Source organism: Leptopilina heterotoma, unplaced genomic scaffold (assembly GCF_015476425.1).
Source record: "Leptopilina heterotoma isolate Lh14 unplaced genomic scaffold, ASM1547642v1 Lhet_68, whole genome shotgun sequence".
NCBI lineage: Eukaryota > Metazoa > Arthropoda > Insecta > Hymenoptera > Figitidae > Leptopilina > Leptopilina heterotoma.
In genome coordinates, this window is record NW_025111157.1 from 765384 (window position 1) to 790632 (window position 25249).

Consider the following 25249-nt stretch of genomic DNA (forward strand, 5'->3'; position numbering starts at 1 on the left):
TAATCGAATTTTTGCAAAAAATTTTACTATTTATAAAAATAATTGAATTGTTTCAAGGGGTTTATTAAGATTTTAGAAAATAATTGGATTTATTCGAAATATTTTTTAAAAAAATTTTTAAATTGAATTCTTCTTCTTCTTCTTGAATTCAATTAAAATTATCTTAAAAATAATTGAATTTTTGCAAAAATACTACTATTTAAAAAATAATTGTATTGTTTAGAAGAATTTATTAAAATTTAAGAAAATAATTAAATTCTTATGAGGAATTCTATTAAAATTGTTTTGAAGAGAATTGAATTTGTGCGAAAATTTTACTATTTATAAAAATAATTGAAATGTTTCGAAGAATTTATTAAAATTTTAGAAAATAATTGAATTGTTTTGAAGAATTTTATAGAAATATTTGAAAATAATTAAATGCTTTCGAGAAATTCAATTAAAGTTTTAAATTAAAATTTTAAATTCTCGTAGAAATTGAATTTTATAAAAATTTTTGAAAATAATTAAATCTTTCGTATAATTTTATTTAAATTGTATTGAAAATAATTTTAATTCCTGCAAAGAATTTTAGTATTTATGAAGATTGTTGAATTGTTTCGAAGGATTTATTAAAATTTTAGGAAATAATTGAATTTTATGGAAATATTTGAAAATATTTATATTCTGCCGAGGAATTAAATTAAAATTGTTTTAAAAATAATTAAATTCCTGCAAAAAATTTTACAATTTATAAAAATAATTGAATTGTTTCGAAGGGTTTATTAAGATTTTGGAAAATAATTGAATTTATTTGTAAAATTTTATTAAAATTTTGTTAAAAATAATCGAATTTTTGCAAAAAATTTTACTATTTATAAAAGTAATTGATTTCTTCCGAAGAATGTTATTATTTATATAAAAATAATTGAATTCTTGCGAAGAATTATATTAAAATTTTTGAAACTATTAACAATAATAATTAATTTTGTACTTAATAAGTGAATTTTTTAAATATTGATTATGAAATTATTTAAAAATTTTTATTTGTAAATAAAAAGTAATAAGTTTTTAATAATTTTTGAAAAAGTTCTTTGAGAATTTTCAAATCTATTCGTTTAGAATTCAATTTTACGAAATTTCATCAATTTATTCGGAAAATAATGGTAATTATTTACTAAATGCAAATAATAGTAATCACTTACTAATAGTAATTAATTATTATTATTAATATATAATAAAATAAAATTTGAAAACTAAAATAAAGAGAAGAAATTGAGTTACTTGCCTGCTCTCGTGTTCGCGTCGTCTTGAAGTCTTTTGTTGAACCGCCGCGAGCTAATTTGATTCCTTCAACTCGAAAACCGAGGGTCGCGGTACTTGAAATTGTTTCTCGCCAAACCATGTAACGAGGCTTCGTAACTCCCTGAAGTCTTCGCTCTTCGGCACTCGGTGCCGTTGGATCAACCTGTACCATTTTCTCGTACATGTCCTTTCTCAACTGTAACATCAAACCATTTATTAGAATTGAAAAATTATTCCCTAATTCGTAGAAAATTAAAAAATACTCGCTAATTTGTAAAAGAAATTAAAAAGTAGTCGCTAATTTGTAAAAAAAAATTATAATTTCATTCACTTTATTTTTTGGTTGATTGTAATTATTTATTTTATCAATTACCTTGGGTCGTTCTTTGGCTTTAGCGAGTTCAGATTCCAAATAGGTTCGTACACCAACTTTGCAATCCATAACGCAAGGTTCTTCAAAATCGCCCAAAAGATCTTGAAGTTGAAGGTACGAAGAGATAACTGTTCTTTTATCTGCTTCACTTTCACCTTCCCTCGTCATCATTGAATCAACTTCTTGTTGACTTCTTTCTTCCGCCTCTCGAACATCCAGAACTCCTTTAAATTCAGGTACATAAGGCCTTAAAATGTCGTGCATTAATAAACGAAAGCACGCCTCCTCTTGGGGACACAGTTTCTTTAAAATAGTTCCCGGAGTTGGTCCAGCTTTAAAATTCCCCTGATGACCTGTTAATTGAACCTATTTCCAAAAAAAGAAAAAACATTTATTATAATTCGAATTCAAATTAAATTCAAGTAAAAATTCGTATTTTCTTTTAATTGAAAATTTTAATCCAAAAATCATGAAATTAAATAAATTCTGAGTTAAATTAGTTAATTGAAGATTAAATTAGGAGTTAAATAAGTTAATTGAATGTACATTAAAAATATAAATAATTAAAGTAATTGAAATCTACGTTAATTTATCAAAATTCATAAGAATAATTATTAAAATTTAATATTCAGTATTGAAAACATTAATTTACCCAAGGATATTTTTGTTTTCTGTAAGTCTGAAAGAATGGCGTCCAGTGAACAATATTTCTGAGTTTTCTCCATCCGGAAGTCTGAAACAAATAAATAGAAAATTAAAAATTTTCATTAAGTAGAGAATCAAAATTCTCACAAAAAATATTTTTATGTTTACCCTCGTTTTTGAATATTTTTCCTAAAAAATATTTTTTTTACTCTCGTTTTTAAATATTTTCCCCCAAAAAAATTTTTTTTTACTCTCGTTTTTGAAGAATTTTCCCCCCAAAAATATAGTGCAATTAAATTTTTGTTATCGTTTCTTAAACTTTCCATTCATTCAAAATTATTATCAGCAACTAATTAATCTCAAACCATTAATAATAATCATTCGCGGTTATTTATATAGCGAAGTTGAAAAACCTTTTCACTAAAATTAACATTTTTATATGGCCTTTATAACCGATAATGACAGTGTAATAATAATAATCGTCAAAGTTCAAATAGATAATGGAATTGTGACATAATTACTCGTTCCTTTACCTTTGAATTAGACTTGAACTTGGACCTTGATAAAAAAAGGCAAATAAAACTAAAGAGTTATGCAGTTATTTTCTCGACTGTAAATTTTTTTTCTTTTATTTCTTATCACTTCAAACGAGAAATCGAGTTATTCGCTTCAAACATTTTAAATTCGCTTGGTTGTAAATTCTATTTTTAAAAAAATACTCGATAACATTTAAACGGGTGCGATTTAGAATTTCCAAACAAATAAAAGAGAAAATTATTCCGTACCACAATAATTACAATTAAATTCAAATAATTCAAAATTGTGAAATGATTTTAAAAATGATAAATTTTGAGTATGTAAATTGTAAATAGAAATTATAAATATAATTTATTTATATTGCGAATATAAATTGTAAATATAAATTGCAAATATAAATTATAAATATAACTCATAAATATAAATTGCAAATATAAATTGCCAGTAATTTCTAATAATGAAAAATTCTGAAAGATTCAGAAAAAGATCACGAATGACGATAACGTAAGAATAGAGGAGAGTGGAAAAAAATACCACGCAGTGAATTTTACCTTCGAGTTTATATTGTCATCAACGTTACGAATATCCAATGATCTGGCTGATTGATCAGAATCCCATTCAGAGCTGAGATCATCGCCACTATTTTCGCTCCATTCTAAATTTTGCGCATAACCGAACGTTGGTACATTCAATAATTGTAGATATTCCCGATAACCGGGACTAAATGGAACGTTCACATCCGCTTCCTGTTGTACTTCAGCACGTTTTAAATCGTCTGTGGACGATCGAAATTTCGCCGCCAATGGTGATGGACTCCTCGATGATGATGACGATCGCGCCGCTAAATTTATTGACAAACGTCTCGAATTTCTTCGCGTTCGTGATCTCGCAATTCTTTTGTTCTTCGACTTCCGTTCGCATTCAATTTCATCCATGTGCAAGCCATTTTCCCCGAAATTCACTCGTGTACAAACTATCGTCGGTATCACATGATCAAATGTTTTCTGCATTTTGTATTTTTTTTTCTCTTCTTCTTTGAAATTTGTTATATTTAATTCTGGTTTTCGTATTTAATTTTTGTATTTAATTCCTTAGAGTTTATACTTAATTTTTTTGTTTTCGTATTTAATTCCTTAGAGTTCGTATTTAATTTTTTAGATTGTATATTTAATTGTTTACTTTATTCAGTTTTCTAATTTTTATTTGTTCATTCCAGAGGTGGGAGAATTTTTCATTTTCGCACTGAAAAAACTAGGAACTTTGTGGATTTTGGAATTTTCGTTGAAAAATTACTTGTGCCCGAATGGATTGGCATCGGAGAACTGAACTTCACCCACGTTCTTCTTCTTCTTGTGCTCCTCCTCGTCGTCGAGGATGGAAAGCGTGTGTGCTACTTTTTAATCGCTCTTGACCTCACACGATGTGTTTCGTTTCCGCACCTGGTCTCTTGAAAAAAAAAACGTTCATAATTTTTATTCCTTTTTTTCTGTCTCGTTAAATCGCACTCTCAGTGCTCACAGTAATAATGCTCTCATTATCCTTGTCACTTTGCGAAAAAAAAATATTTCATTTAATTTGATTGAAACATTTAACAGAAAATAATGCTTCCGGCAAATTTTTCACTTTCAATCCAGAACAATTTTGTATTTTCATTTTTTTCCTTTGGTACAATTTTTGTTAGTCTTTTAGTTTTTTTTTAGTCTTTTTTTTGTACTTTTTTCTTATTCTTTCTTTGTCGTATTTATTTCTTACTCTTTCTTTCTGACTTTTTCCAGTTGACCAGAGAAACTGAAGAAAGAGAATTGAAATTAAATGTTTATTAAAAATCCAGACAAGTTTAATTTACAGGCGCCATTTTCCTCGTGACTGTCCGACTATTACGTATGAAAATATTAATATATTCCCATCTTGCTTTGACGTTTTCATTTTTTTTCCTTTTATCTTCCTCGTCACTTTTCAATCTTTTCCTAAAAAAAAGAAAACTTTGCTTACGTTTTCTTTCACTTCCTCAAACGACAATTTCCTTTCTCGAAAAAAAACTTTCTATTTTCAAAAATCGTTTATTTCCTTTTCATTCGAATTGAAAAATCGAAATTAATCACTTTTGAGACACTCAAAAAGAAGAAAATAAAAATTTACAAATTGAAAATTCGTGAGGGGAAAAAATGCTCTGGAGGAGGACAGCTTTTGATAGCGAGGATGCCTTGGAAATACTGAATCGACAGTGGGATGAATTGACTTTTGATCATCTGAACACGATGTTGCGAAAGTGGTGGTGTGTTTCCGTACGTTTACGAGTTGTATAAAAGAGACGGCGCGATTGTTCCCCCGATGTAAATGCGTCATTGGTAGCCAACTAATTAACGTACATACATACGTTATTAGCCGACGACCGTCAATTCACATTCGCCTCGTTGCGATACGCGTACGCGATGATCTAAATCGATTATAATAATTATTTCACTCGATGAGCGTGAATAAAGATGTGTTTATAAATCGTATGCAGAAAAAAAATCAATAGAGAAAAAAACTCGATATAATTATACAAATTATAAGAATATCCTTCATTCAAGAATACATGAATAAACATATTATCTTAACATCGTCACAAAAAGCTAAATTTCACTTTTTAAATTTATCCACACAATCAAAACAAAAATAATTTTCGAATTAAAGAAAAATCTAGTTTTCACAATTATTAACTAAAAAATAATAATATGAAAACAATTTAGAAATATAGGTATACAAAAATTTTTAATTAAAAATTGGAAATTAGAAATTAAAAATTAAAAATTGGAAATTAGAAATTAAAAATTAAAATCCGAAAATTAAAATACGAAAAATCAAATTAAACTTAAAATTATCGCCTTATGTATGAATATTAAAAAAATTGTTTCCTGACGAAAAAAAAACGAGAGTGAATTATTTATATACACTTTTTGGGCGCACAGCTTTCACTTAAAATTTAAATGAAAAACTTTATTCTGTAATTCGACAATAAGTCTGCTTACGCACATATGTTAAATAGATGCAGACAACCTGCAGGCGTTTTTTTCATAATTATATTTTTTTTTATTCCGTTACACGAATTTATGTCACAAAGAGAATTTTCGCTAAATTTATATTTATGAACCTTTCACAATAATTTATTTGACTTCCACTTCTTCTTTTTCCTTCTTTTTTTTCATTATTACGATTATATAATCAAAATTCGTGCCTTAACAAGAATCAATCTTTTTTTCCAACAAAAGAAAACTATATACAATAAAAAAGATAACAATAAAGTCATTAAAGGTAGAGAAAAAAAATTGCGACTCAATTATTAAAATTTTCGAAAAAAAAAATTGAATTTAATAATCTTTTTTGCAATTATAATTTTTTTTAGTGTTTAATTCAAGTTTTTCGATTGTTTCACACGTAAATTGCGTTCGTTTTTGTTATTAATGTTTCGAAATTAAATTTCTTCATTTATGGCGTCAATTCATAATTGACTATTAATAAAATATTCTTTTTTTTTTTTGCTCCCTCCCCGATTAAGAAACATTATAATCGTATAAGTGTAAAGAAAAAAAAATATAGAAAATTTATGTAACTTGAATAAATTATTTATATATTGTGATTTACTTCAATGTTTTTGAGTTTGATCATGAAAATAGAAAAACATTCTGTGGCAACTTCTCTGTGAAACGCAAAAATTTTTAACTTAAACTTAATATAAGAACTCAATGATAAACAAAAATGATTAATTATTATACATTCTCATAATAATGAGACCTTGTCTCGAATTACGATTAATTAGACATTTTTTCTGAATAATAAAAATAATAAATAAAAAAATATTTATTTAAAAAAGGAAAAAAAGAAAAGAAAAAAGGCGAAAAAGAATTCTTTAAAATCCAACAAAAATACTTTTTTGTTAATTAAAATTAAATTGTAAAAAAATATAAGGTCCTGCAGAGAGAAAAAAGAAAAAATGAAATTGTAGTCAGTTCAAGGCGCTGGCGTACTCTATGTTAATTTCTGCCTTTTTTATTTAAATAAGAAAAGCAAACTTGAGTCCCGAAACCTTAAGAAGGTCACAATGTTCTGAATTCAATTTCCTTGACGATCATTTCTAGAATTTGAAAAGTATTTTTGAACAAATAACAATAAAAGCAGAAATTGCAAATTTTTAATGACCAAACAACAAAAAGTGAATTTGGAAATAAAAATCTAAATGTTAACAAAAATATCGATCGTAATTAAAAAAAAAATTTATAAAAATTGCGAAAATTAAAATAATTAAATCAAGAGAACTGAAAGTTTACTAAATTTGGAAAATAAATGTTAATTATTGAAATGGATAAAAAAATAAAGATCAGAAAATGAGCAATAATAAGATAGAATTTCAAAAATATCGATCTTAATTTAATTAAAAAATCTAAAAATTTTAAATTTTAAATTAAAAATTAAAAATTTAAGTAATTAAGTAATTAAGTAGATCAGTGAAATTGAAAATGTTTTTCTAATTTGGAAAATAAAAGATAATTATTGTGAATAAAAGTGAATAAAAGAAAATGAGCAATAATAAGAAAATTAATTTGTTGAAATTGCCATTTCGATTATAATTCAAACGTATAGGTAATTTTACACTTTAGAGCTCTTATAGGTGGGCATTAAGTTTCCTTCTTGTTAAATGCGACATAAGTTAATGCTTGCTACGTGCAAGGAAAAAGCAAAAGACATTTGATATTCCCGAGTTTTTCAAAGAAGACAGATTGTTTTTTTTTCTTCTTCTTTCGTATCACACTTTTATTCGATTCGAGGTTATTTCACATTCTTAATGACTCCTGCATGTAATTCCTGAATAGGCATTGTATTAACTAGAAAAATATGCCACTAAATACTGTCAGCTCATTTCATTTCATGCCAAACAATTAGAAGACGAGTGTCATCCGTCCTCGTGTTCCTTTTTGTACTAAAAAAAATAGAAAATTTAATTACCACCACTTGTGACAAAATGCAATGACGTTTTAATTGCTTAAAAAAAATTCACTCACTTTAAAACTTCGAAACTTGGAAACTTCGAAAATTCGAAAATTCGAAAATTCAAAAATTTAAAAAGTAAAAAGATTTGAAAATTCGAAAATTAAAAAGTTAAAAAATACAAAAATCGAAAAAGTCATAAAGAGAAAAAAGGAAAAAGAGGGGAAAAATTCAAGTTAATAAGGAAACGAAATCAAAAAGAAAAAATCAAAAATAAACGAAATAGAAAAGAATAAACGAAAGTGAAATTAAAAAAGGGAACTAATTCTGAAAAATAAATACATAAAAAAAAATTAAACAAAAAAATAAACGAAATAAAAAAGAAACCAAAGAATAAACGAAATAATTGCACCAAACGAAAGAATTAAACCAAAAAATTACATTTTTCGAGACATTTCTTTCTCATTCTGAATTGGCAGTGAATTTTGCAAATTTTATTTTAATAATATTGCACTCACTTGAAACGAATTGCAATTACTGTCATATAAGAAAAAACAATCCGCAATGTAACTGATTTAAAATTCGTATATGAATTAACTCGAGAGGAGTCGAAGAAAAAAACTTCCCAAATGAAAACAAAATTTTACTTTTAAAATACGTGAAATTACAAAAAAAGAGAGAAGAAAAATACAAATCCAACGCACGTGTAAAATTTTTTCTCGTCACTCATTATATAAATGTAAAAGTATCTTCACACAATCGCCACGTGCTGCGATAATCTCAATATTCCTCAAGTAGAACTAAATCTTTTTCACACAAAAATCACGTTTTTCACATAAAACTTTCAAACTGCCCGCAGCTTTTTTTCCTTCATTAATCAATGTTAAATTTATCGTTCTAAATAATTTTCTCCCCAAAAAAAATTGTGAAATTACAAAAAAAACTCTTCATTCCAAAAGTAACGGGAAATTTACTCCGTAAATAGTCACAAAAGCTTCTTTAGGAAATTAAATTTGACAAATAAATTTGACCTTCACAAAAAATGGATTTCGAAAATAAACGAAGAATGGAGGAAAGTGTATTTTTTTCTATTGAAAATGAATCTCTCTCGCTAAATTCTTTGAAATTGGAAACTTGTCTAAAATGAGTAGAGCCACATAGTGGGACGAGAAGAAACGAGACCGTTCGTTAATTGATATCAGGATTGAGTAATAAAACTAAAATCGAAAGGGAACGGCAATGGTGAACGAACAAGGCAAAGAGAAATAGTGTCATTTATTTTACCGACTAGTGGGTGCAATAAAATTTTTTTCTATTCACTTCAACTAAATATAAACCTATCATTATCCGAAAGTCATTTCTTGTGAGAAAATTTCCTTTCAGAATCGAAAAATCGCTCTAAAAAATTTTTTTCTTGATAAAAAGCGAAACTTTGGTCCATTTTGTGTACGAAACTCTAAAATTTATAAAAAAAATAAATAAATTAAATTAAACCAATAAAAAACAAATGGAAATAAAATATAAAACTTTCTATAACAAATGATACTCTAGAATAGATGAAAAATAATTCTTTTGGTAAATTTCCAAAAATCTCGTCAACACTAAAACGAGGAGGTAATTCGAAATGGAAAAAAAAATGTGAATTAAAGACAAGAAGAGGAATTCTTTTCGACAATAAAATTTGTATTTTACTCTCAATTGAGAATTTGTTACAAATTTACCAACTATCACGTCGATTCATCGACGAGCAGGATAAAATTGACACGTATTGAGACAAGAGGAGTTAACGAGCGGAACTAAATGGCCTGCAGTCATGATTCGCATCAACATCATGACTGAATCAGTGTAATATAAAAAAGAAAATTAAGTATATAAATTTGTTCCTGACACTTTTCAAGGTCGACTAACAAATTATTTGCAAATTTAAATATTTTTTTCTTTTTGATGTATGAGAAAAAAAAATAAAATAAGAATCAGCTGAGAAAAAAATAGAATATTTTTTTTTAAATGAAAAATATTAACACAGAATATTTTTTCAAATAAAAAATATTAATAGAATATTTTTTCAAATGAAAACTATTATTCAAATATTGTTTCAGTGATATAAAAATGTTTCATGAATTTTATACGCGATTTTTTTGTCAATTAGTGAGAGTTATTTTTCAATGAATCTTTTTTGAAAAGCAAAATGTTGAAATTAAGGTTTTTTTCTATCACTCTTCTATAAATTTATTTAACTCTTTTCTCTCTAGAAAAATATATCTCAAAATACAAGAATCAAAATTGGATTATGAGTCAAAAGAATCTATTTTCAAAAAATTTAATTTTGCAAAAAAAAATTGAAGATTTCTAAATATAAATTTAAACTAAAATTATTTCGAAAATAAGAAACAATATTATAATTAGAAAACAAAAATTAAAATTTAATTTTGAACAAAAATTGAAGATTTCTAAATATAAATATTTTTAAAATAAAATTATTCCAAAAATAAAAAACAATATTATAATTAGAAAATAGAAAAGAAAATTTAATTTCGAACAAAAATGGAAGATTTCTAAATATAAACATTTTTAAAATAATATTATTTAAAAAATAAAAAACAATATTATAATTAGAAAATAAGAATGAAAATTATTTTAAAAATAAAAAACAATATTATTATTAGAAAATAAAAATTTAATTTTGAAAAAATTAAAGATTTCTAAATATAAATATTGAAAAATAAAATTTTTTCAAAAATTAAAAAATATATCTAATTAAAAAATAGAAAAGTAATTTTGGAAAAAATTGAAGATTTCTAAATATAAATATTTCAAAAATAAAATGATTTCGAAAATTAAAAAAATACATCTACGTAGGTAATTAAAAATAAAAATTTAATTTTGAAAAAAATTAAAGATTTCTAAATATAAATGTTATGAAAATAAAATAATTGGAAAAATAAAAAAAATATAATTTTAATTGAGAAATAAAAATGATGGATTTGTACTCAAATAATAAATTTCAAATAGAGTTCAAAATTTTATGACTCACTTTTCTATTTTGGACATTCGTATCATATTAAATTGAGTGAAATATTTTCAAAATATTATTTCAAATATTATGAATCCAACCCAAAGCTTTTTCCGATAGAAAAATAAATTAACGATTCCTACAAATTGATATCGATTTTTTTTACCTCAATAGCCGTAAAATTTTTAAATTAAAAAAAAAAGAACCACTACAATTGAACAAGAGAAATTTCGCAATTTTTCGACAAGAAATCAATTTTTACATATTCTCATCACCTTCTCAGGTGATAGACTTTATATTATCTCAAAAAAAGAAAATATCTGATTTTGCCTGTTAGATTACCTTTTTTCTTCCAATCGACGACGAATTCTGTTGATATTTATCAACAATTCCCAAAAGACAATCGTCACACTTGCAGTAACGACTAAACGATGCAGATTCATTGGAAATAATTGAACCAAATGTACTCGTACTTGTTTGACTGTCCATTGAATCAGTTCTCAAAAGCAATGATTTATTTTTCAGAAGATGAAGATTATCGTCGTGATTATCCGAAACTGATTGTCTCTCAATCTTCGCCAAGAGAAGTTGCTCCATTAGATTTAAACACGGAGACGTTGGCGTTGTTGGATTCTGCGTCATCTTCGAGCACCGTGAATTTGCTTCTTTATCCTCAGTATCCATCATTTTCTTTTTTTTTTCTTTTCTTTTTCCCTTCTTTTCAAAATAGAGAGAAATAAAAACAAAATTTCTCACAAATTCTTTTTTCTCGAAAAATAAAAATTCAAATTTTCAATTATATTATTCGAAAAAAATAAATTCAAGCAATAGAGATAATTTTTTCAAAAACATGTTTTTTCCTCTCAATTGTTACAAATTGTTTATTTCCGTTTATGCAATCGTAATTGTTCATTATTGTTTTTTTCTCGTCAAAAATTTTTACACTGTATACGGAGCAGAGTTCTGAGAATTTTTTTTTTCACTGATGAAAATTTATTTGTTTATGCACTTTTATTTTCATTAAATTTCATTTGACTGAAAATTGTCACTTTTTATTAAAAATTATTAAAAATGAATTAGTAATAAAAATAAAAAAAAATTATTATTCTATTCAGATCGAATTATTTTGAATCGAAAATTATTTCTGTATTCAAACAAGGGAGACTTGGTTGCGTTTCAACCAACAAAAGTGAACTAAAGCGACTTTCTATATTGGTTACTTACGCGCGTTTATTTCCCTCCTGAAAAAAAATTTTACCCATAATCTCAACTGAACAAGTAGATATGTACCTTTCTCGTGAGAAGAGAAAAAATTGTAAATCTTATCTTTTATACGCTTTGCTCACGTCATGAGTCTGTTAAGCCAAAAGATGTTTATTTTTCCGTGAAAAAAAGAAAAACTAATCATTAATTTCGGCGACAAAAATTTTATTCTCCAATTTTGCAAAGAAAGAGAAAAAAATTTTTTTTTTCGTGAATTGAACGAAAATTCCGGATTTTGAAAGAAATATTCAATTTAGTGAAGAATGTTTTTGCAAAATCAAGCGAGTATTTAATAAAGACGTTAAACGAATTTGATTGGATTTTCAAAAGTCAACCCGAGGCAGTTTTCATTTTTTTTTCGACGGTGAAAATTTAATGCTTTCACAGACACTTAAAATCCATTCTCCTAAATGACTGAGATCGTTAAAGGATAATAAAAAATTTTTTTTTCAAAGGATAATTAACAAAAATCTCGTTAATACGGTATTGTTTTTTTTTCAATAAGCACTTAAAGAAAAGAGGAAGAAAAAATAATTTGACATTTCTTCCTGGTTCCAAGTCCAAATGAATTTTGGACAACTTGATGGCAATTTTATTAATGAGATATAAACATGCAATCGGTAAGCATGTATATACAAAAAAATAAAACGATTCGACGTCATAAAAATCCAATGTTCCTTGGCCATCGGACCGAAAAAGGAAACAGCTTTTGCAAACTCGTACATACTTTATATTTTGCAGTGTCACAAATTTGGGATTGAAATGCCACTAAAATTCAACGTTCAGTTTGAAGAAGAAGAAGAAGTTAAAAAAACACCATTCATTTTCACTTTCAAAACAATCTTTCCATTTTTAGTTTTGAAAAAAAAAATTTCCCTCCAGTTGGAAAAATTTCTAGAGAATAAAATTCTAATATAGAAAAAATTCTTTTTTTTCTTTTATTTATATTTGAAAATTTGTTTCAATTTTACGTATTTGGTATTTTCGAGAAAAGAACAAAAATGTTTACCGATCGAAATTTTGAATTTTTTGCCAAAAATCCCTTTTGAATAATAAAGGAAAATTGCCTTAAATCACGAAACTATAAATGTTTTCTATAAATCTCATATCGAGATTCTATGACCGAATAAAGAAAGCAGAATCCAAGAGCGAAGTGAATTACCGAGAGTGACTGACTGAGTGACTGACTGGCTCGAGGATGGTCATTACTTAAGAGACTTGCTCAGAATTTGCTCCCCTACATTTTTATGAACACGGTACACATAATATTGTTCGTTTCTCTGTCAGACTTGTTTGTACTGATTTTATTTCTTCTTTGAAAAAAAAAGATTATCTCTCGTTAAAATTGAATTTAACGAATGTTTCAATTAGCAACTCTGCAGGTGTGAAAGTTTTTGACGAGAATCCTTTTTAAACAAACCTTTTTTTTCTACTTCTCTTTTTCTTTTTCGAAGAAAAAACTTCAATTACATCAACTGAACACTTTCATTTTTATTCAGAATTAAATTAAAAACTCGAGAAAAAATTGTCTAAGTTTTTCCTTTGCTTGAAAATTTGAATTTTTCTTTTTCTCGATTCTTTTTTTTCTCTGTTCAATTTGTAGTGATATTTGAAAATAAAAATCATTCCTCAAAGTAGAAATTCAATTGAATTTGTTCAAATGATAATTTTTCCTAAAAGGAAGAAAAGCGAGTTTTGTACTTCGTTTATTGATTTGCAATAAATTTGCAAAAAGCTAAAAAAAGTAACGAAGTTCTGACAAGTCGAAGATGAAGAAACTTTAACTCTAAGAATGGTACTTAGAGTTCATTCAACTTGAACGTAACATCTTGATTTCTGACGTCATTGCTTGCAATATAAATCTTCATCTTACGACAAAGATATGCTTTAATGTTCATTTTTGATGACGCACATTTACCTGAACGAGTAAAGGCAAATTTCAATGAATCTACCAAATTTCGATGTTAATTTTCCAAGAAATAGTAAATTTTCAATCTCATGAATTTGTAATTGGGATTTTTTTTCGAATCATTAATTCACAAATGTGACACAATATTTTGATAAATATGAACAAATTTTAATTATCGAGAATAAAAAAAAAAATAAAAACTAAAGTGTAAAAGTGACTGGGGAAAAAAATTAATTGATGAATGAAAAAAAGATTTCGTCATTATCAATATCGAACGTACAAACTAGAAAAGAATAAGAGAAAGTAAAATTGTAGAATGTTAAAAATTAATTTCAAAAAAATAATTTCAAGATGAAGATTAAAACCAAATGTTATTAGATGAATTAACATCGAAATCTCTGAACGAAAATATTCTCGAAGCATAATTTATAACTCTACTTGCCTTCTGGCAAAGCGGATGTTCTATATCTAGAATATCGTACCTTGTTGCGAAATTCTACCTTTCTCTTAATCCCATATTTTATGATATACATGACAATATAATTTTTTCAAAAAAAAATACATATCTTCAAATCAAAATTGTTTTTCTACTCTTAAAATATTGTCATAATGAATTATTTCACTGAACAGAAATAAATTCATTCTCCCCAGATTGTCGATTTTCCTAAATAATAAATTCTATTTTTTATTTTTTATTTCCTAAATTCTCTTGTATTTAAAAATATGTGACTATTATAAAATCTCTCTTAATTATCCCCATTCGAATTTGACGTAAGAATCCGAATTGACTCAATTAAAGACGTCAGCCCAACATTATAACGAAATATTTCTGTTTGCTTATTCACTGATTTTGTTTTTTTTTCTTTTTGTTTAACTTCCTTCATTATTATTTTATCTACGTTGCCAATCAATTTATCTTATTTTTTTCACCTAAGAAAATATTGACTAAGCTTTGGATTTTTTTCAAAAAGTTTACAGAAAAAAAAAACTTTATAGAATTGAAATAATAGAAAGATAAATGAAAACAAGTTTCGACCCATTTACTGACGATTCAAATAATATAAAAGAAAATATTTAAAATAATTAAATTCAAATATTGAAATATTAAATAAATTAAATTCAAATATTGAAATATATTTTCAGTGTGTATTATTTGATAAAAAAGTGCAAATAAGAAAATAGAGAATTCACGACTAACTCGATAGATGGCAACTCCGAGCAAGAAAATCATATTATGAAAATTACTCCTACTCACCTTGGAAGGTTTTACTGGTTGAAGTTCAGTAACCTCGAATTCATCTCCACTTAAACTCGAATTTGTCGAACAATCCGATATTTTTCTCACCGGTGGTATATTCAATAAAATAGAATCCTTCTCCTGCTCCGCAGAAATGGAATAATTCTGATTTTCCTCCTCTTGTAACTTTGTAAAATACGGATTTGACGAACCCAAACAGGAATTTCTCCTCGTTCCATTCTCGTGAAGATTTCTACAAAAAAAAAATAGTTACAATTATAATCATAAATTACATGTATTTGGAAAATTATTAATTTGTTGGAAAATAATTTAATTACTGAACAAAGAAAAAAATGGTATACACAACAAAAGTTTAAAACTAATAATTAAAAGACGTAATCGACTTTTTTCTATTAGATAATAAAATGAATAATATATAATTTTTTACTTATTGGTTGTAATTTTCTGTTTAAGTTCATTACTTTAACTCTTCTTTTAATTTTTTAACTTTTTAATTTCTTAATTTTTCAATTATTTAATTTTTTCAATGCAAATTACTTTTTCAAAAGAGAATGAAAAAAAGAAAGAGGATTGAAATTTCTCCGTAAATGGAGATACGATTTCAATATAAAACCATTGACGTAAGTCAATTCTATGTACGCTGATGATTTCTTTTATTTTACATCCAACTCGATTCCCTTGGTGCGAAGGCCGGGACTATCGTATAAAAACGCAAATCATACGAGGGCACACTCTTCAATTTACTATTATCACTCTCAGTTCCGCCAACACACATTGCTTATCAGGATATCTCTTCGCTCCTATTTCAGATTAATTTCGAAAAAAAACATTTTCCAATATTATTCTATCGAGCAAATATTCAATTTCTAGTTAATTAGAACGTGCAACCATATTTCGTTTTCGAAAAAAACGATTTATTTATTTAAACAAAATTAATATTTCCTTCTCGAAATTAATTAAAAAAAGTAAATAGTTTTGTAAAAATGAATATTAAATTTCTTTTTTAATTATATAATTTCTTTTTCGAAACAAAAATTCCACTTCCGTGACATATTTTCTTTTCTATCCATTTTTATTTCTCTCTATCCATTAAAGTATGAGTACTATATGTTAATCAAGTTTATAAAAAGCCACTGCTCAACATACAATGAATGAGTTTAAATTCAAAGCGACCCAGACATTGAATTTGCAAAAATATTTACGTTCAATTTAATGCACGATCAATAGCCTCGAAATGATTGCGACACTTTATTATTAATTTTTTTCCCTTTCTAGATATTTCTTCGTTATTCCGAGGAGAACAAGAATGTGAATTGAAAATAAAATAATATAAACACTCTTTTGAAAACTACTCTTTTGTGTATTTTACCTCGTTGATGAAATTGCCGTGGGACTGATGCAAAGACAACAGGAATCCGAATGACGACGATCGCGACAAACTTTAAGGAGATGATTGTCTTCTTGAAATTCACGAATTTCATCGCAATCGAGACATGAACAACTGCTCGCTTGACTTGGAGTTCCACTGAGTCCACCGAATTTTTCCAAATCAGGATCACTCCTCTCAAATCTCTCGTCAATAAATGAATAATCCGAATAGTCACTAACAACAACACTTGGTGTTCGCCAATATCTTGGTCTTCCTTCATTCGCCTCATAATCAGCATTGTCCGTTAATATTGTATTCGCCCAGCCTAAAAGTAGAAAATAATTTATTATTTCATTCGAAAGCTGATGATTAAAGTTCTATCATTTTATCCAAAAGCTGATAATTAAAGTTCTATCATTTCCAGGGTTGTTAGGCATTTGCTCTTTTCAAATTCCCTGACTTTTCCAGATTTTCCAGGTTAAAAAACGGAATTTTTCCAAGTTTTTAAAACGAAAATTATTCGAAAATATCAATAACTTCATTTTTAAACAAATATTTAATCATTTTTTTATAGAAATTAAGATATTCAAAAATTTGAAATTCAATAACATATAAGAATATTATTATGAAACATGAAGATATCGATCGCTTTCTTCATGTTTTATAATAATTAAAACTTGCTAATTTTTTACTGTAACTTCTTCAGAAATTATTTTCATCATTAGATACGATTGTTCATTTCTAGAATTTTCAACTAAAATTCTTCTTTAGGTCAATTTTTTTTAATAATTTATGAAAAAATTCTTTGTGAATTTTCAAATTCTTTTGTTTACAATTTAATTTTACGAAATTTCGATTATTCTGACATTCTTCAAATAAATATATTAGAAATTAAAAACTTCAAATTCAAAAAATTCCTTTTTAAATCAATATTTATTAGAAAATTCTACAAGAATTCAATTATTTAACTATAAAAATAAATATTTTATTAAACAATTCAATGTTTCTTAAAATTGAATTTTTATAAAGAATTTTATTAACAAATTTTTAAATAATTAAAATTATGACAAGAATTTTATTAAAAGTTTTAAAAATAATTGAATTTCTCGAAAAATGCAATTATTTTTAAAAATTTTAATAAAATTTTTAAGAATAATTGCATTTTTCGAGAAATTTGATGAAAAGTATATTACAAATAATTGAAATTTTGACAAGAATTTTATTAAAAGTTTTGAAAATAATTGAATTTCGGAGAAAAATTTTATTATTTATAAAAATTTTAATAAAATTTTTAAGAATAATTGCATTTTTCGATAAATTTGATGAAAAATGTATTAAAAATGTAACTGAAATTCTGCCAAGAATTTTATTAAAAGTTTTGAAAATAATTGAATTTCGGAGAAAAATGTTATTATTTATAAAGATAATTGAAATTTTGATGAAAATTATTGTAGATTTTTAAACATGATTGGATTTTTGCGAAGAATTTTATTAAAATTATTTTCAAAAAAATTGAATTGTTACGCAAAGAATTTCATTAAAATTTTTGAAAATAATTTTATTCTTTAAATAAATTTAATTAAAACTGTATTGAAAATAATACCTACTTAAATTAGAATAAATAAATTATAGCAAAGGTTATTAAAATAATTAAATTTCTTTGATAAATTTTAATAAAATTTTTAAGAATAATTACATTTTTCGAGGAACTCTATTAAAATTGTATTAAAAATAATTGTAATTCAGCATTGAATTTTATTATTTATGAAAAGAATTGAATAATATATGAAAATAATTTGTAAATAATTGAATTCCTGTAAAAATTTCTATTATTTATGAAAATAATTAAATGTTTGCGTAGAATTTTATTAAACATTTTTTTTAACTAATTAAATTCTTTTAGGAATTTTTATTAAAGTAGAAGATATTAAAAACCATTGAATTGAGGAAAGTTTTTGAAAATAATTAAAATTTTGCCAAGAATTGTATTAAAATTTTTGAAAATAATTGAATTTCTGCAATCATTTGTAGTTGCTTCAAAATTCAATTTGTTTTAGTGTTTTCAACTAAAATTCTTCTATAAATTCAGTATTTTTAATAAAACTAATTAAATATATATTACAAAATTTAACTAATTTCAGAAAAATTTTAGTTTAAATTTTTTTTTTTAAATCTAAGTTTTTTATATTCCTAATTAAATTAATTTAAAATTGAAATTTTACAAAATTTTTTAAAATTAATCTACTTATGAAGATTGTAAACGTAATTCTTTTAAAATTGAATTAATTTGAAAATATTTAAGTGAAATTTCATCCGAAAGATGATAATTAAATTTCTATCATTTCTATATCATTCCATTATTAAGTATTTATTCAAAAAATAATATTTTTTTAATGCTCCTTTATTTATTAAATAATATTTATTTCAACTCGATGGAAATAATATTCACCTTTCAATTGATCGTCATCACTGAGAACTGCGCTGTCAGAACTGCAACATCTCGTAACTTGCAGTTTTTGTTTTCTATTCTGCTGATCGCTTTGCGAAAGATCCTCATCGCTCGGAACTGTTGAATCAAAACTCCAACATCGGCCCATAACAGAGCGCTTCCTTTCCGAATCCGTCTCGATTCCCTCGTCACTCAATGGACTTTTACTCAAAGTTCTCGCAATCGGCATCTTTATTATATCAAATTCGTCGTATTTTTCATTGGCCTCCTCCACTGGATCTACCATTTCGTTCACTTTATCCTGAAATTAGAAAAATATGTTTAGAATACAATCAAAAACTTACCAAAATAAAAACTTTTATTCTATATATAAATTTTTAAAACATAAAATTTAACTTTTTAATTATACATTTAATTATTACAGTCAGTGATTAATGAAAATATTTCTAATAAAAAACAATTTTTTCATTTGAACGTTCAAAACTTGTTTTTTGTTCAATTTTAAAAGAAGTCGAAAAGAAAACAACTTGACAACTTCTTGTCAAAAAAAAAGAGAAAAAGATTATTATTAAAAAAAATTGAATTAATTATAATTAACTTTATTAAAGTCTGTGGTTTTTCATTCTGTCCGTTCGCAGTATGAAGTTAGTTGTTAGTTATCATTTGCGAATTATTATCATGATTTTTTTGTTTGTTTATATTTTTCGTGATGTTTTGACATTTCCGATGTTATGTTATGCGGTAGTGCGGGTGTTTTTAAAAAACGTTAAATTGTGACAAGAATTATTGTGTTTGAAAAATCGTGGAAAAATATCTGGTATCAGGCGAGAGGTTACCGTTTTCAGTGGAAAAAAAACTGTAGATTGGTAAATTCTAATTATTAATTAAAATTTTCTTCTTAATTAAATCATTTATATTATTTCATTTTATTTTGTTAAATAAAAATCTCAAAATAACTTAAAAACAAATTTTATTCGTATATCTTATTATTATTATTATTTTTTTTTTATTTATAATTATAATTGATAATATTTATTGTATTTTGATTTATTATTATTATTGAAAATTTTATGCATTTTTAAAATCTAAAAAAACTGAAATATCGAATTGTCAATAAAAGTTGTATTATTTTCAATTTTCAACGATTATTAATTTTAATTAAAAAATTCAATTTTCCTGAATCAATAAAAAATATCGTTCTAAATTTTATTACATTGGTCGTTTTCGTAAATTACTATTCAATAATATTAATTATTCAAAATAATTAATTTTTTAATATTTAATTTTTCAAAAATTTAATTAATCTTCAATTATTAACTTATACAGTGCAGGATCTAGAGTCTAAATTTTTTGGGAAGAGCGATCCCTTTAGTGTGTGCTTTTTTTGATTGCTATTATGAGTGATAATAGCTCCTGGTTCTTTTATGTTTAAAAAATTGTTCGAAATAATTAATTTTTCAAAAATGAAAAAAAAAATTCAATTGTTTCAAATTTTAATTAATTTTAAAAAAATGATTTTACACAAAAAATTTATTTATTTTTAAAAATAATTGCAATTCAAAATCTATTTGAATTTAGTATTTTAATAAATTACTTTTTTTATTATGTTAAAAATAAATTGTTTTTTTAAATATTTTATTAATTTTTTACAATATTTGAATTTTAAATAATTCAAAAGTCAATTATTAATTATTCAAAAATAAATCAAACAATTTTAATTAATTCAAAAATAAATTATTCTGTTTTTAATAAAAATTTAATTATTTTGAAATCATTGAAAAATGTAATTGTTCAAAATAATAATTAATTATTCAAATATCAAAAATACAATTAATTCAAAATTAAATTATTTCATTTTAAATAAAAAATTGAAATTAATTTATTGGCACTTACGTAAAAAATAAACGTATTTCTGTGTGTGTTTGTGTGTAGAATTAACTTATAAGTGCTTTCTTTTGCAAGAATTAAACTTATCGTTATCTTCTGTTCAAATAAAATATAAAATGTTAATGTTTTTTTTAACACAATATTATAGAAAATAGATTTTCTAAAAAGAAAAAAAAATAATGAACTTAAAAAAAATACTTTAGGCACCGCCTTTCATTTCAACTATTTAAATACTATCAAGTCTTTTAAAGACTATATAAAGTCTTCAAATCATGAAAAATACATAATAAAAAATTGAATTATTCCGAAATAAAATTCAAAAATCAACAAAACAATCAATTTACAATTAGGGCCATTTGGGGTAATTGTAAACAAGGGATAAATGTAAACAATAGATGTTTCAACTAAATTTACAAATTTAAAAATTAGTTTTAAAAACTTGAAAAAAATTGTTCATAAATTTAAATTACTTTAAAAATATCCAATTAAAATTATTAAAGAAACACAATTATTAAACAAAAAATAAAAAATAATTCTTCAGAAAAATTTAATTAGGGTTTCCAAAATTGATTTAATGATTTTTAGCGAAAATTGAATTATTTTCATAAATAATGACATTTTTTGAAGAAATTCAATGATTCTCAAATTTTTTGCAAGAATTTAAATGAAATTCAATATATTAATTTTAATTAAAGAGGCATTTCACGTCAGAAATATCACGATTTGCAAAGGGTATGCCGATTTTCGCAAAAGTTTGTGGGATTATAGTTCTATATAAGAGACTTCTTTCCCCCAAATTTTTTCAAAAAAAATTCAAAATTGTTGAAGATACGCCATTTTGAATTTTAATATTAATTTTATAAAATTTTGAATATCTCGGAATATTGTTTATGGATTTTTATGAAATTTACACATTTTTCAGGTAAAAGTATGTACTTTAAAATGCAAATAAAGTTAATAAAAAAAAATTAATTTTTAAATAAAAAAATTAAAAAAAATTTTTTTAAACAATTTTTTGTTTATTTACTCCTCTCTGAGAAAAATGTTATTAACATATTTGGATTCCTTATGAATTCACCTTTAATTTCATAAAAAAAAATTGATGGAGACTCAACTGGTTCCAGAGATATTGAATTTTTTGTAAAAAATAGTCATAGTTACAGCAGCAATGCACGACTGCGGTAACGTACTACGCGACTTGTGCAGTATGGTGCTATGGCGCGGCGACGCTTTTTTTTACAAAAAATTCAATATCTCCGGAACCAGTTGAGTCTCCATCAATTTTTTTTTATGAAATTAAAGGTGAATTCATAAGGAATCCAAATATGTTAATAACATTTTTCTCAGAGAGGAGTAAATAAACAAAAAATTGTTTAAAAAAATTTTTTTTAATTTTTTTATTTAAAAATTAATTTTTTTTTATTAACTTTATTTGCATTTTAAAGTACATACTTTTACCTGAAAAATGTGTAAATTTCATAAAAATCCATAAACAATATTCCGAGATATTCAAAATTTTATAAAATTAATATTAAAATTCAAAATGGCGTATCTTCAACAATTTTGAATTTTTTTGAAAAAATTTGGGGGAAAGAAGTCTCTTATATAGAACTATAATCCCACGAAGTTTTGCGAAAATCGGCATACCCTTTGCAAATCGTGATATTTCTGACGTGAAATGCCTCTAAAATTAAAAATATTGAAACATAAAATTATTAAAGAAGATAGGAAACAAAAAAGTAAATTACAACTAAATCAAAGAAGATAGAAGAAGAAGATATTAATATAGAGAGAAGATATAAAGATAGAAGATGTTAATTGAATAATTTTATATTTCTAAAAAAAATGTATTTTTCATTCTTTCCAGCATTTCCATTTTTTAAATTTATTTAAAACATTATAACGTCATAATAATAATTAAAATACCCTTAAAAATAATAATAATCATTTTAAAGAATTGCTATTTTAATAGAAAAAATATATTTATATATATATTAAAACATAAAATTATTAAAATATTAAACAAAAAAAAAATATAAACTGCGAACAGATATTTTCAATTAATAAATAAAAATTTTAATTTATTTATATAAAAAAAGAAAATGCAAAAATATATTAATTAATAGAAGATGAAATAATTTCTTTAATGGCATTTGAACCATAATGACGTCACAATTTGTTCACAGCATTTGCTAAAAAATTGTGACATCATAATGGTTCAAATTCGCTGAAAAAATAAAGTTTTAATTATTTAAAATAAAACGTTGAAAAAAAAATGCACGCGCGCTCGCGCGCGTCAGTTTTTGCTAGTTAGAAATAATAATCTATGAATAAATTTAAAAAATAAATTAAAGATTAAACAATCAGAGAAACAAAAGAAAAAAGTGTGATGAACAACAATAAGATTAATGACTCATGTAAAAAAATTAAAACAAAAAATAAATTTAGAAATTGAGAGGAAAAAATGACAGAATTGAATAAAAAATATTTGAAAACACTCATAAGTTGTTGAATATACACATTATACTTAAAAGAAAAAAATACTTTTCAGTCTAATAACACTTGAAAATGGGTCAAAGTAAAATAAGAACAATTAAAAACTTTAAAACGCTTTAAATAATCTTATCTTCTAAGGACAGTCGTTAATTAAGTGCATTTATACGTAAAAAAAATTCTGCATCGGAATTGGACAATAAATTGCAAATTTCAAATAGAATTTAAATTACGTTTTATTTAAATTTTCGTTCTTTTGAATATTAGAATTTTTTTTAAAAAAGTAGTTAATTTAAATTATATTTTTTTCTCACATTCCTTTAGTCATCATAACAATATTAGAAAAACGTCTGTAAAATTAAATTGACAATTACTTCATATGAATTAGTTTTGCAAAAGCACCTGTGTTATCGCTTAGTATATTTTTTTATTGCCTTCGTAGTTAAAGAATCAACTGCATTAAAAGGCAAAAATTACAAAAATTCATTTACATCTTAGAAACAAAAATAAACCGAAATTTTTCTAAAAACAATTATAAATATATATATTTAAATTATTTAAATTAAAAAATTTTGTATTTCTGCTAAATCTTAATTTATCAAAAATCTCATTTTCTACATTCTTAATTATTTAAAATATTTAAAACAATAATTGTGAAAAAATAACGAAAATGCAACTATCAAGAAATTCTAACCTCAAATAAATGTCATTGAACTTTTGACCTACTTTGACAGAAAAAAAGGTAAAATAATTCATCTATTATTGTGATTTCAATAAATATAAACAATATCTAACCGACTGTTAATTTAAATTCGAGTGTAAAGATTTATTTTCTTTTCCCCAAAGGTCAATGACAAATGTTTTGACAACAAAATCTATCTATAAAATATTCAGTTAAAAGTAAAATTTTTTAATTTTTAGCGAAAAAAAAATCATTTACAGATATATTGAATTAATTTCCATAAAACCAGCTTATTTCAGAACCATGACCAAGACAACGTAAACGAGAGATGAGAGAAAAAGTGCAAATAAAAAGACATGTGTGTGATGAGAAAAAAACTCACCTTTCTACCTTTAAATTCGAAATGCTTCTTCTTGTTCATTTACAATTGTTTTTTTAATGAAAACCGCAAAAGAGGATAAAGGTCGAAGATGGAGTTTTTCCTTTTATAATTAATGTTGTTGTTGTTGTTGTTAGTACATCCGGATTATAAACGCAGGTGTCCTGAAAAATTTTTGCCTTGTTACCTCTTCGATAGACACAAGCCAGCTGCTCTCCCAACCTCTCCTTTTATAAAACGTATACAACAAAATCGACTCGTATAACAGCGCTCAACACTGTCGATTAGAATATTTTCTTCTTTTTCTTTTGCCCAAAACTTTTTTTTTCAGATTTTTCAAAAAATTTCCCCTCAAGTTCGTGTCTCATCACTTTTTTTGTTTCAACTGTAAAACAAAATACTGTCAGCCATTATGGATATAATAACAAAGAAAAACACTGCGAATAAACTTTATAGTCTTCTCACTTGTAATTTCACGAGGTCTCTTTTTTTTATCTTTTTATAAATTCGTATTTGATAAATGTTCTCTCATATTGCTGATAAAAACACAACAATGACGTGAGGATTATCTTGTCAATATTTCCGTTTTTCCCCCGCGAGCTGCTTTTATCAAAAAATAGGAGTCGAGATCGAAACTGCGTAGATTTTTCCCGCCGTAAAGCAACAGGTATTTTCCCATCATTCCTAAAGAGGGAACTTCCGGTAAATTAATCTGTAAATGAGAAAGAGAGAGAGAGATAAAT

At 24.7% G+C, this 25249-nt stretch overlaps 2 protein-coding genes across 4 annotated transcripts in view; both read right to left on the minus strand.

The window, feature by feature from the left end:
- The window catches only part of LOC122510331 (inositol-trisphosphate 3-kinase B), a 27398-nt gene extending 2391 nt beyond the window's left edge, over positions 1-25007 (minus strand). Inside the window, exons 1-7 of one of the 3 annotated variants that reach the window (XM_043624894.1) lie at positions 24518-25007; positions 19066-19366; positions 16617-16941; positions 15245-15479; positions 2310-2390; positions 1658-2023; positions 1268-1480 (exon numbers count right to left, since the gene is read on the minus strand). In XM_043624894.1, coding sequence (XP_043480829.1) covers positions 1268-1480; positions 1658-2023; positions 2310-2390; positions 15245-15479; positions 16617-16941; positions 19066-19351 — 1506 coding nt within the window. In that variant the 5' untranslated portion in view covers positions 19352-19366; positions 24518-25007. Of the gene's footprint in view, positions 1-1267; positions 1481-1657; positions 2024-2309; positions 2391-11159; positions 12005-15244; positions 15480-16616; positions 16942-19065; positions 19367-24509 lie in introns of those variants that run through there. The other 2 variants (XM_043624892.1, XM_043624895.1) reach the window with 2 other exon arrangements.
- Positions 25008-25057: 50 nt separating this feature from the next.
- The window catches only part of LOC122510329 (interference hedgehog-like), a 33424-nt gene continuing 33232 nt past the window's right edge, over positions 25058-25249 (minus strand). Inside the window, exon 8 of the mRNA XM_043624890.1 lies at positions 25058-25218. Within this exon, the coding sequence (XP_043480825.1) occupies positions 25072-25218 (147 nt within the window). The 3' untranslated portion in view covers positions 25058-25071. The remainder of the gene's footprint in view (positions 25219-25249) is intronic.